The following is a 13,988-nucleotide window of genomic DNA, read 5'->3' as shown; positions in this document are numbered from 1 at the left end:
GCGGCGGCGGATTTCTGCGTAGTGAGGAGAGCTTTGCCTCACTCGCCCCGCCGCCTCCTTCTGCGAGATGGTGCACTCGCAGAAGTCGAGCGTAGCCTTCCATTGCTGACTGAATAGGTGAAATATATGTTTTTTATGAATATCATTCCAATTTTTAATACAAGTTTGTAACGTACATCACTCAAATTCGTTTGGAAAATTACTCGATTCGAAATCGATATTAAGTTTATTGACAACGATGTAGCCGTTAGGACCGTAAAAGATCGATTAGATCGACTACATGTGGAATGTAATTATGCTGTGCGGGTGAAATTGCTGTCGTAAATTACCTGCTGACCGTGGAGTACATCAAGAAATGTGTGTTGACCTCTTGCGGGGAACTGGGCAAGGTCTCCAAGTACGCGAAAGGTCCTGCATCTTCGAAGCAGCCGAATTCTCCATAACACACGCTCCCTTGTGACCTCTTTGTTCTGTAATAATGAAAGGGAATGCCTACCGAGATCACTTAAAGCAGTTTTTTTTTTAGATAGATGGACGAGCTCACAGCCCACCCGTGTTATGTGGTTACTGGAACCCATAGACATCTACAACGTAAATTCGCCACCCACCTTGAGATATAAGCTCTAAGATCTCAGTATAGTTAGAACGGCTGCCCCACCCTTCAAATATATCGATAAATATTTCTAAACATTTGCCTGCGTATTTCATAATAATAATGATAATATTTTATTCAAGCCTCTTAAAAACAAACACGTACAAGAATTCTTAACACCAGTATAATAATATACATGGCTTTTTTATGAGGTATACAATAACAATATTCCCTGATTTTTATGCTAGGAAAACCTGTGTTACAAAAGCCAGTGGTTCAGTGCTAGGTCACCAGGTAAGTAAGTTAACCAGGAAGAGCGTTCTGTAAGAATATAGTACGTATTTATATCGCAGATAAATATTGTTGTCTTGTAAACATATTAATAACCGCGTTTTTATATCGCGCAGCAATAATGCGTTGTGGCTTGAAGGACAGCCGTTACAAATGAGACCTCATGTCTGAAAGTTGGCGAAAAAATAATATTTATTCGTAGCATTTTTCCCTTCAAAGTTTCCAGTCCAATGGTAATTAATGACAATACTATAAAATACCAATGCTAATTCGCACTTTACTTTGTTTATTGTCATCATGTTTTGGATTATTTCTATTTATTATTATTTTTAAAGCTTTCAAATATTTACACGAGCATAATAAGATATAACTAGCACCTAATAGCTAGTACTGCAAGAACTGTTTATTGCTTCCTTAATAGTTTCATTTTATGTTGTGCAATTCTGTGCTGCGTTGCGAACTAATTTAGAAGACAATAATGAACTGTTTAAATTGAAAAATAATCAATTCGCAATCATAGCATTATTTAATCACAAAATAAAGAAACTGCGGAAAGTTTATCCAAGTGAAACCGGCAGTGAAAGCGCGATCGCTTGTTTTTCTTTTATCTGCTTAAGTTAACAATAAAGCTATTGCAGCGATTGTATGTAAAGCGGCTTTTTTAACTTAAGCATCAACAAACTAAGTTTTACGAGTTCATTTTACTTCATTCGGGAAAAAAAGTAGTGAAATATAATACAACTAGCTTTTGCCCGTGACTCCGTCCGCGTGGAATAGTTACTTTGGCATAACGCTAAATTTTACCCCCACTTCATTTACGTAGAAAGTGAAAATATTTTTGAATTATAGAATGTTAAGGAGCTATTTAAACCCCTATTTCGAAACATTCTTTATTGGTGCTCCACTTGTATTGTGCCTTACCGTGATGTTATATAGCCTATAGCCTTCCTCAATAAATGGGTAATCTAACACTAAAGAATTTTTCAAATCGGACCTGAGTATTTCCTGAGATTAGCGCGTTCACACAAACAAACCCTTCAGCTTTATAATATTAGTATAGATACCTTTACCATCCAGTACGCGGAACTAAAAAAATAATACCACTGCGTAAGTTTTAAGTATTAACGTAAGTTTAACATTATAAATACATTAACAGACCCCTACCGTGGCAATCGGGTACATGTTGAGAATTACGTACACTAAAACTTTCCAAGTCACTAAAAATTGATCAGTGGCCAAACGCTGCTCATAATATGTCAGACCACGAGACAGCTCATTGTATTTAATTTAAATCTAAACGCATAACTGTAAATGTGAATTTAAATTAAATTAAAATACCGCATTACGCGTGTCGTCTTTTCGCATTAAAAGTGCACAATTTCCAAAAATATTCGAAATTGAGTTAATATGCGGAATCATTTGGTATCCACCAGTATTTTTCTCATAAACACTGTCAAAAGAGCGTAGTTCAGTTTTTTTTTTTTTTGTTTACCTATATTTTGACTACTATTAACAAATTTAATACATAATTTTATCTTACTTTAAGAGACAGATAATGTAACTGGTAAAAACTAAAAAATAAACGTTGCAAAGATGATTAATATTAAAAATATCATATTATGTTAAACCTTTAAAACACTCTCCTGTAAAATTTCTTAAGTTTTGAGATTATACAGTTTTAATGCGAGAAGACGATGTGTGAAATTCAATTAACTGTGAATCGTTTACCTAGTTCGAGCCCTTTTGCGTTCCCATTCCTGCATGGAGGCCTTCACGGCGGCAAGGATGTCGGCGTCTCGGCGCTCATCCTCGGCCTCTTGGGCAGCCGTGGCCGGGCGTCCTGCTCCACGCCATGCCTCTAATTCTGCGTCTGCATACAAAGCATTTCTTAGTTGGTCGGTTGGTGAACTATTTAAGTTAATAATAGTTAATAAAATTTAATAATAGTTAAAGCTTAATAAAGTTATTTTGTTGTTTTTACTCCCGTTGACTGATTGGTTGTAAAGTTAAAGATATAAATAATACGTATGTACACATAGTGTTCAGCATTAGTTGTATGTGAAATATTTTGAAACAGAATGATGAAAGAATTAAAAAAAAAAAACTCAGTAGAAATGTATATAGACAACAGTTTGTACTAACGTTCGTTCTTTACTTTTCAAACTCATAATACATAATTAGTCATAGGCTGTAGGTAATTCTATGCAATATAGGCACGCCATTAATAGCTGCGGGGTTAGTAATTCTACCTTAAGCTGTGTTTTGGCTCATATGTTTGTGCTTGGAGCTGAGTGTTATTGCAAAATACTCAAGCCGTAAAATTATTTCAAGGTTACACAATTATTAGCGAGGTCGTACATGTGTCAACTATAGTCCGTATATAAACATTTACAAGGCTACTTTTAAATGCAGTATTCAAACAAATGAAAACAAACACATCAAACGGCTTTTGTTAAGTAAACTGCAACGCTAATTAACAGTCTCCGCGAGACTTTGAAGAGTGAAACACAGTATTAATGATTTATCGCGAATAGGGCGGTGACAGTGTCCTAAATACGAACGGTGTCCGGGTTAGCTGTCAATGGTTTTTTCGCCGGTGACCTTAATCGGAGCGTAGGGCTGTGCCGCTTATGTGGCCTAGAATGGAGGAAAGCAGGTCGTTCCCATTTATCGAATGATGAGAAACTCTCAAGCTACTTATACCAGTAATGTCTACTCCTTCATGGCTATTTGAACTGGTATAAAGATTAATGTATATTTATCTTGATTCTATGAGTAACGTATAAAGTATTAGTTTGACTTATTGTATTTTTTATTAGGTAACATCAGATACAAATACAGGAAGAAACGTATTTTGTTAACAAGAAAAGCAAAGTTACGTAACCATCGTGTGGTAACTCGAATGTGTGACACTATTTGAACGTAATCATCATGGTTGTGATGTTTGCAACGAGATGTATCTGGATTTGCACTGGTTGAGATACGTTTGAGGATATGACTTTAAACCAACGTTGAATTGTAAATGTTAAGTTCATATGTGGGGTATCGATTATATTAGCGCCAGGATTGTGCGAATATTAATCACATAGAACTATCGAAAGACGGCTGCTGAAGACCGGTGGCGAGCCTCGGAGAAAGCATAGGTCCAACAGTTTTTATTTATTTATTTATTGATGCACAAAACAAATTCCAATCGTTACGGTACATGTTAGCTAAATCGTACAAGTAGTACCTAGATCTAATCTGGATTGCAATCTAAATAGTATGTGCACTCAGCAAAAACATATTAATGTGCATAGCTTTGGCTATTGAAAACACAATTGAAATTACAGTTGTAAGTGCTGAGAAAAAAAAAGGTACCAACGTGTCTGTGTAGCCCGAAGAAGTAATGTGCCTGGAGAATCATTATCCAGTTTGAAGTTTACGAGTAGAACAAGCTAGCCAATACGGCTAGCCGATACAGTCGAAAGTTTACGATTTATCATTCACGATTTCCATGAGAGATTAAGTTTCAGTAGCTTTCTAAAATACAGATAGTATTTCGGGAGTGGTAGACATAGTTAAAATTACTTTTAATCGCGTATTTATGAACTCTTAAGGATCTGAAATGAAATAATGATAATATCAAGCGCGATACTAAACCGTAGAAGTAAATGGTTTTTGTAATACCATACATATAAATAACATCAATTAGGCCCAGATTCGTGAGGCCATTTAAACAAAAAAAAACTTGAACATATGGTTTCGATTTTCAAGTTTTTAAATGTTTTTATTTGCGCAATAACTGATTGCAACTACAGCATTCACTTAATGCTCGCACGCTCCAATAGCTTTCAGTACCAGCCAGTACCCACTGACCATTTCTAAGCGGCTGTGTTACGATTCGTATTCGGCAAACGAATGGCCGATTTTGATTTTACTAAACTTAACAGAACAACCAACAGGCAGAGGTGGCTTGTTGGTAAACGACTGATCCTAATTGCATGATCACCTTCTTTTCAACATAGTTTTGAACTTAGAACTTACACGCCTGTGACGTCGCTTCTTTGGGATCTAATAAATCCTCCTTGAAGGCGTAGGAATTTCAAAAATGGATCACCAAAAAACGTAATTTTGAATTTTTAATTCATGCACCCCTCGTTTGCATTGCCGCTTTGAAGCCACCGGGCAATACGCAAAATCTAACGCTTTTTACTACTGTTATCGCATCACCACCAAATTTTTTTTAATATTATGAAGCGTTTTCTTCTCTTTCGCCGCTGAGAAACCATTGAGAAACCCTACTGCTGGAGATGACGAGGACTTGGAGACCATCAGGTGAAGTCACAGATATTGTATTCTCTGATTGAGGTAGTGTTTAACCATTTACGCCGCGCCGCTAAATATCTCTACCACCGACGCATTGAATCGCATAATTTGAACCGTTTTCTAACCGCACACATAGTGTATAGCTATTTAAGCACCACACTATTAATATGTAACAGCACTATTCATAAAATTATTAGTTTTCAATATGTCTTAACTGTACAATTCCAGTTAAAGCTCCCTTTGGAATACCTATGTGTTTTTTTCAATTAACTATATGGACAAGCTCATTTTTCACCTGATGTTAGGTGGTTGTTTATTAGAGCCCGTAGACAACAAACACAAGATCGAAGTATATAGTAAATTTCCTATTTTCTACTATTTAGACTCATTATACATATTAAGTAAGAAACAAGAGTCAGAATTAGAGAGATAGTGTCTCGGAGGTACAGATCAACTACTTTAATCTATCAATGAGAGAACATAATTAAGGTTTCTTTAAGCCGTAGCTGGTGATGGGGATGGATGCAACACAATACCAGAATGCTTACCAATAAAAATATATACGAATCATTGGTAAAATGTATAAGATTTACTTACACTTAGCAAGGGCATATGTGAGGAGAGTGATCAGTAAGGCGAGCGACCGCCAGACGTGCGTCGCCATCCATGCGGCCCGGCATCCACGATAACCTGATAGACAACAAAAAATAAAATTGTATATTATATGTATGTATTTGTACTGGTGGTAGGATCTCTTGTGAGTCCGCACGGGCAGGTACTACCACCCTGCTTATATCTGCCGTGAAGCAGTAATGCGTTTCGGTTTGAAGGGTGGGGCAGCCGTTGTAACTATACTGAGATCTTAGAACTTATATCTCAAGGTGGGTGGCGCATTTACGTTGTAGATGTCCATAGGCTCCAGTACTCACTTAACACCAGATGGGCTGTGAGCTCGTCCACCCAACAAAGCCATAAAAAAAAACTAAAAATATTAAATAAACTTCATTAAATAAAAACTACATTACTACTTTTCATATCATGGTTTTTGGAACGAAGTTCCTTATCGCGCGTTGTGAAAGGGGGCTAGACGGAAAAAATTCTTACGAAAAGTTGTCACAACACTTTTTAGATCCGTCATTCTGACCAATCAACGTGTAGGCGCTTATCGCGTGACATTGCTCGTATCCGATTGGTCCACGTAATGAGTACAGTTTCTCGAGATAGCGTTTCAACAATAGTAATTTAGTTCATAGTATTGTTTTTTTCTTCTTCATAAAGCCGTAATTTATTATTATAACTTTTAAAAAAAAATTACAATTCCTTCACTAATTAATCGAAAGGAACTTCGTTCCATCCGGGTGTCCCTTGACACCTCTGAAGTTTTTTTTTCTCATGAATCTCCATTCGATATTTGAAAACTAAAAGTTTAAAGCTTATTATGACATTCCAAGTGCCCGTTTCATCAACCATTCTAACAAATCGAGTCAGAAAGCTTTTAATTCAAGTAGGTTTTCATAAGCGCTTTCGCGTAAATTCACCACATAACAAAAGAAACTCAGAGCTGGAGAATGATTATAAAAATCTAAAATATTTTAATCCAGTACACGAACTGACTATAAGCTAGAAGACACACACAAAAATGCAAACCATTTGGTTTAGTCTTATTAAAATTTAACATCTCCCGATTTCCAAAATGACTTTAAATAGTAATAATACACATTCCAGAAGTCTCAACGTAAAATTTCGGCGCTATGCAGATCGAAGGACAGAAGGTAATTATTAGGGTACCTTTTTTATGTCTTGACTAAAAATAACTAATGGATATAACGAATTTATCGTTCATAGCATATATTTGTAAGAAAAAGATACATACAGCTACATACTCGTAGTAAAGAAAAAGTTACATACTACGAAAATTATTTAAGTTGAATTTTGATTTTATAATGTATCACAAAAACTTTACAAGTTTTAATAAGCAGTAGATGTATAAATATTGTCAAAGATTTACATAATTTTGTGTTCACATCTATCCATGTGCATCGCAATTTAACTACATACAAACCTCCGTATAATGATTGCAACAAAAGAAACACAAAGCAGTTATTTATAGTTGACAGAATCAAGGCGTTAATTATATTTTTGACAATGGCTATTCGCACGCATACTTACGGATCTTTAAATATGCCATTAGCACACATTTCCTGGTACATTCATCAATTTTAATTTCACTGTATCGTTTTATACAATTAAAACACGCTGCTTCGTAGTGAGACCGTAGCGTACAATGGAAACGAACCGACTAAAACCCAGAGAGGAACACAGACTGCATACAAATTAATTTACTGTCGCGAAACAAAACGTTATCTATCAGAAAATTAAACAATAAACACAAAGATACATGTATTCTAACGTTACATATGATTTACTCTTGTGCAAGCGTCAATTTTTTGAGATATCCGTGCTTTTTTTATTGCAATAGAAGCGTAAATCGTTTGCAAATATGTGAGTATATTACTGGATGTAGGTCATATTGTAAGCCTGTACGGATAGATGGGACCATTCCGCCTAGTTCGGTTGCGAAGTAATCCTACGTTTTGGTTTAAAGGATAGGGCAGCCGGTCAGGAATATAAATGAGACCTCAAGCTCTAAGTATCTTATAATCTGACGTTATGAACTCTAACTATTCCACACCAGATGAGCTGTGTGTTCTTTCTACGCAAAAAAATAATTATTGCTGTAGACAAAACAAAAGAGCTCACAGCTTTAGCTTGATTAGAGGTGCTAAGCGCAAATGCACTTCCAGAGAACTGTAATAAAGTATTCCTACATATCCGCGACACCCAAAAGTTGTATGGTATGCGAAACGATAAAAACGATTTTAAACGGCACTTTCGTTGTTCTCTTTATCATTAATTTATTGAATGTTATAACATGATTAGATCGAAACGGATGTTATAATCATAATAATAATTAAACTGTCACAGCAAAATTTGCAATGACCTCAAACACACATTTTTACAAAAACGAATTATTCACACTACAGTGATTTCCTACATAAAAATTGTAATTAATATCGTTGAATTAAAAGACATTAATAAGTCGTCAACCTACATTATTTACCGACAGCGGCATCAAATTTTATTCACCTATTTGAACGATCAATCGATTATACTTTTAAATTATATTCATATACAAACAGTTTCGCGTGTCAGAGATCCACGTAATTAAACAATGCTTTTAACGGTTTCAATAGCGGTACCCGAACGTAATACCTTATAGTTTTTGAGTACGCGGCTTTGCCGAATTTTTTTTTATGTTTTAGTGTCACAAACGAATTCACGGTCGAACTGGTGTCGAACACCGGAACTCATAAATACGATAACGTGAACGTCGCCGCCCATCTAGAAGCGATATCGAAGTCTAATGGAGTTTAACCGTTTCCTTCCGCTTTAAAAGGTGGAAGTCCACAACACTGGTGGTAGGACCTCTTGTGAGTCCGCGCGGGTAGGTGCCACAACCTTGCCTATTTCTGCCGTGAAGCAGTAATGCGTTTCGATTTCTGTATTAGTATTTAGTGTGACAATAATTTCACCCTTTTAACTCAGACCGCATATGTATAATTCTCGCATTGGAATTTTATTCGATTGATTTCGGTGCATTAATAAAACATTTATTTTGTAGAAAAACATAATAATTAATTACGAAACTCGATGAATGAGTTCCATTTCAAGCTTTCTATCCGATGCATTTATGTTTGAATCAATATTTAATGTTGCATAAATTTCATTTAAAATTGAGTTTTATTATAAGAGTAATTCCTTCAAAATGAGGTTTTTATAAGCTAAATAGAGTTCCCATCACAATTACAGAATTTGGGCCGGCTTAGTTGAATGTATTTATGTCATAGCCTAGTATTTTTATTAGTGTTATTAATGATTTTGACGGCAACGGTTCAATGACGTTCGCTAATTAAGTACCTGATATCGTACAATATTCAACTTTTGAGAGATTTTTTGAGACTTATTCGATCATTATTCCAATCGTTCCTTTAATTGATATTTAAAAAAATACTATCAGATTTCGATTAATTTGCCTAGTAAAGATAGCGTTTTATAGGCAGTTATATTACAATTTACCATTGATGGGCGGTAGATCTAATAAGTGACTAGTCTATTATGAGTGTGCTTTGTTCCGCAAGATCGAGGTCTCCTTTCAAACCGGAACCTCAAGATGTCTCCTATCAGAAATAGGGAGGTTGGAAGATGACGTCCCTGGGGTCTATCCTGGACCAAGCATAATATGGTTGCCACAGCCGCTCTATAAAATGTAAATAAAAATAAACCGGAACGTTAAATTACACCAGACAAGAGTTTTTACGCTGTTAATACACACGCACACTAACAAATAAACATGTTGCGATTACGTATTGAACGTAGAACAATTTATGCGAAACGATTTAAGATTAAATAAACTACAAAATGAACGGGTAACAAGTTTGCCTTAGAATGTTTCAGTTGGTTATGTACTCGAGTAATGAATTGCACGAGCCACTTTCAAAGACATTCACTTACGTTGCGTATACTTTGTTGTTTTATTTGTGCTTTCGGTATTGGGAGTTCGAGATGAAATTTGTTCGATTGCTTACCAAATTATGGCGATCTTGTTTGCTTAGATCAATCATTATCAGCTTACTTAATGACGCCGGTACGCATTCAGTGTACCACAATGCCTTTTCGAACGATTAGACTCTTTATTACATAGAAAATATATTTTAGTATGCACACACATACATATAAGTACAGCAAAAGCAAGTCACGAATGTAATTCCTGAATGATTGAATGTAACCTTCGATATCCTCAAAAGAATATTGAGAGTTTTATATCAAAGTAGAATAGGGATCGCAGCGCATAAAATAAAACTTCTACTTGAGGGAGTCCGTATAGAGTCCCTTCTTTATTTCGCGTGAAAATCGTGATTTTGGATCACTCGTAATTAAGACCACAATTGAAACAATAGGAGTTTTATTGTTGCAGCGGCTTACACAGTTCTAAGTTATACACATTATTTTTTTCGTCTTAAGTATTTTCGGCGGTAAAAAGGTCTCGTATCACAGATTATCTTCTTTTTTCAACCTCTCGTGCGTTCCGGCTTACGCATCATAAAAAGGTGCGTTCTTAAACGCCACATACTGTTACAAAATCTTCTGTTATAATAACAATTAAAAATTAATTAACACTTTTATTACGCGTTGCTCATTTTTTTACTGTCTTCGCCATCTTCCTATTTCTCTGTCATTCTGTTTGACATTCTCTTTTCCCTTTCTTTCCATTTCCTCTCACTCACATCTTAACGCTCCGTTCCACTCTTTTCATACGTTGCGTTCTTACCAATCCAACATAAATACGCGCGTACGTCTAGGAAACAAATTCAAATTCAAGTCTGATCTACTCAACATGGAATCAGAAAAAAAATTAACTATTCATATTTATTGACCCGAAACCGGGTCTTAGAAACGTTCTAGTTCCACAGTCGAGTGACCATTCAGTATTACAATGAACTGTTGAATGTGTCCAGTAAATGGACTTGAGCTGTACTAATGTCTCGCATTACCTTTTCACAAAGGTAAACGCTAATGCGAGTACTGACCTCATTCCAGCCTGTCGTTTAGCGAGGCTGGATAATTTATCAAATGTTTTTATTAAAGGTTAGACATTCTGTGATTTCTTTTAAGTGATTTGTTTGAAATTCGAAACTTGGAGGCACAGGCTATCAACTTCAGGTAGCCGCTTATTACCACTTGAAGTATTGGTTGAAACGGTTTTTTTACAGATTAAATTTGAAGTTAGTTTCCAATGCTTTTGCTTGCTATGAGAGTTTCGACTCTCTAGAAGATACAAGATAATATAATGAGGTGAGTTAGATTTGGGCAAGAAAAATCGCTGCTTTGGCGTTCATGAAAACACGATATCGAAGGAGAAATTGATGGAACGCTGACTACAGCTGTAGGATATCTGGTATGAAAGAGAGAGAAATGAATAATGCTTGTTGCATGCTTCTCAAGTATTGTTCTCGTGATAAGAAATTCACATTTACACACCCAACTAAAGAAGACACGCAAAAGTACTCACAATATAAGTGTGCACCGAAACTATTGTGAGCTTATACCACGGAATAGATAAATAAGGTATTTATTACCTTATTTATCTATTCCGTGGCTTATACGTTAATTACCGTCACTTTAATTATGTCGATTTGATATTTAATATTTCCAGTAAGTATATAAAATTTATATTAATATTTACTATGGATATTGTATTAAGCGCATCTGAAAACAAAGTTGTGGTTGTAAAACTGTTTTTAAATAAATACATTTTATTTATATAGTTGTTTCTTTGCACGTAACTTGAAATTTATGAACGTTCCGTTCATGGTCGGTAGTTGATTGTTTAATTTGTTGATAGTGAATTGGTAATATTAAAGGAAAACTCAACAAATATGTCTCTGTAAAAGAGCGGAGAGCTTTCCCTGGTATCTCAGCTAGGTACGACATAATTCCGCGCAAAGGCCTATATAGCGCCCGTGAGCAGTCATTACCCTGCTGTCCTCTAGTAAGGGTGCGGTCATAATAGAATAGGTACACATGTAAAAGAGTTACATGTCAACACATCAAATGAGACAAAGAGAAGAGCAGAGGCCGGGGCCCCATAAGACACATGCACCCGTGTGCAACGCAAACCCTGCCATTGGTACCATAGGTAAAGCCTCCTCTCATTCCGTGCTCTCTGAGTTGTATCTGAATTGCCCTTTATATATTCATTAGGTATCAACAACTTACTATCTAATCACCAGTAGTCATTACCAAAATAGGTATTAGCTAAATATATCAAGATCAACGACAGAACATAAAAAAAAATTTTTTTATTGCGGTCAAGTTGATCATGATAAACATTACAGATAAAATAGCTTTTAATTTTGTTTATGGTTATACGTATATTTTCCTTTAATTAAATAAAAGCAATGTATACACTAGAACCGGCTACCACAACCTAATAGAGTCTAGGTCAAGTCGCGAGGTCAATCAACATCGGGGTCAATGTCATCCAGAATTATCGTGTTGGTGATGAAGGTATAAAAATTATAATGTTCGTCCTTATGTCAAGTGAAAAAAAGTCCAAAATGTTTTTTAACTTGCTTTCATTAGCTTGGTATATGTGTTTGTTTGTAATATCATTTTCCACCTGACAATAAATTAAAAAAAATTGAGTTAAATGTTAGTCCGGCTTACTATCTAAGCATACTTATATACATTTATTATAATTGCGTGCTTGTTCTGTTAATATTTGCTGTTATTTTTTAATATGTATTTATAGAAGCGATTTTCCTGTAAGCAGTATTAAAAAATCTAATCGAAAAAAATCGATTTTCCTCTGTATATCATTATATATAATCTATACGTAATTATAATTTTAAATGTGCTTAATACGAAATTACTTTATTACGGTCCATTATCGTCGTTTACTGCCTGAGATAAATTATTCAAGTATTCAAATAACATCGTAAAATCTGGGCACATTACATCTTATAATTCCTGGTGTGTGGTAACAGTATGTTGATAATCAAGAGAATTATATTGCATGGAACAGGTTAGGTTGCAACGTCGACGTTGTCCGACGACTGACAATAGTGTACAATTAACATTAGCTGTAAATCGTTAAGGTATTGAAGTTGCATCAACAGGTATTAGGAAGTTGTTGGGTAACTTAACGCACTGTCTACGTAATCGAGCTAATTTATTTGGCATCTGTTTAAAAGTAATGAGCAATTCGTGCATTGGTCATAAATAAATATCTTTTTTGGAGTCGACTGATTCGGTGGTGCTTTAGTGAGCGCTCCTGACTGTGGCACCGTGGGTCGTGGCTTCGACTTCCATTTCGGACAAACATTCGTGTGATGAACAAATTTGTTTGCTCTTTATCTGGTTGTTTATTATCTATAGGTATATGTAATTATTTATATGTATATCAGTATCTGGTACCCATAACACAGGGAATCCTAATTGGGGTCGGACGAACGCGCGTGATTTGTACCCAGTTATTATCGATGGAGAAAATTAACATCCTCATTATAAATTACCATAGCTTCGTCGTAGAATAGTTATTTTTAAATCACAATCTGTGTCATGACAATATTTGTAGTATCTTATATGCAGAATTTGATAGGGATATGTGTGAACCGCAGACAAAGGCCCGCCCATTCTTCAAACCGGATCGGATGATAGGTTCGTGACATAAATTGGTAGGATGTTTGTAATTAACCCGGCGGGCTTATAATACATCCTACCACTAGTCGGCCTTTACGTTGTGGGCAAAAAAGCTGTCAATTGGCTATGTATGACAATACGCTGGTATAAAACTCATAGAATATTATTGTGTATTAAAATTTTCATCAATATTTAATAGATTAAACATCAGACACGAAACAACTGAATTGCATTCGCATGAAACCACGGAAAAACTATTGACATCAATAATGACGACGAATACTAGCGAACCGTGAATCCTTTGTATTGTTCATTATCTATCAGACAATTTGTCCAATGATGTTACATAGAGACAGTTAGCGAACTGAAATAAATGCTTTCAACAAACAAGTCAAATTAGGATACGAAATACACTTTTTGTAAATCGAAATAACGCGCCAGTTTTTATCACCAAGAATGTTCTCCGATGTTCCTGACGACCTTGGTTGGAGTCGGTACCTTTGTGGATTGTATTTAGAGACTCGATTTATTTACT

The 13,988-nt window shown here is 35.5% G+C and overlaps 1 protein-coding gene across 3 annotated transcripts in view; it reads right to left on the bottom strand.

Annotated features, from left to right (window-relative positions):
• Window positions 1-13,988, bottom strand: part of LOC114247597 (uncharacterized) — a 43,251-nt gene that overhangs the window by 13,408 nt on the left and 15,855 nt on the right. For 2 of the 3 annotated variants that reach the window (XM_028180595.2, XM_089736599.1), the window contains exons 2-4: window positions 5,789-5,881; window positions 2,612-2,753; window positions 330-470 (exon numbers count right to left, since the gene is read on the bottom strand). In XM_028180595.2, coding sequence (XP_028036396.2) covers window positions 330-470; window positions 2,612-2,753; window positions 5,789-5,855 — 350 coding nt within the window. In that variant the 5' untranslated portion in view covers window positions 5,856-5,881. Of the gene's footprint in view, window positions 1-329; window positions 471-2,611; window positions 2,754-5,788; window positions 5,882-7,360; window positions 7,488-13,988 lie in introns of those variants that run through there. The other variant, XM_089736598.1, reaches the window with a different exon arrangement.

Source organism: Bombyx mandarina, chromosome 22 (genome assembly GCF_030267445.1).
Source record: "Bombyx mandarina strain Sakado chromosome 22, ASM3026744v2".
Lineage (NCBI taxonomy): Eukaryota > Metazoa > Arthropoda > Insecta > Lepidoptera > Bombycidae > Bombyx > Bombyx mandarina.
Note: the sequence above shows the minus strand (reverse complement) of the source record. Positions and strands in the feature narration are given on the sequence as shown.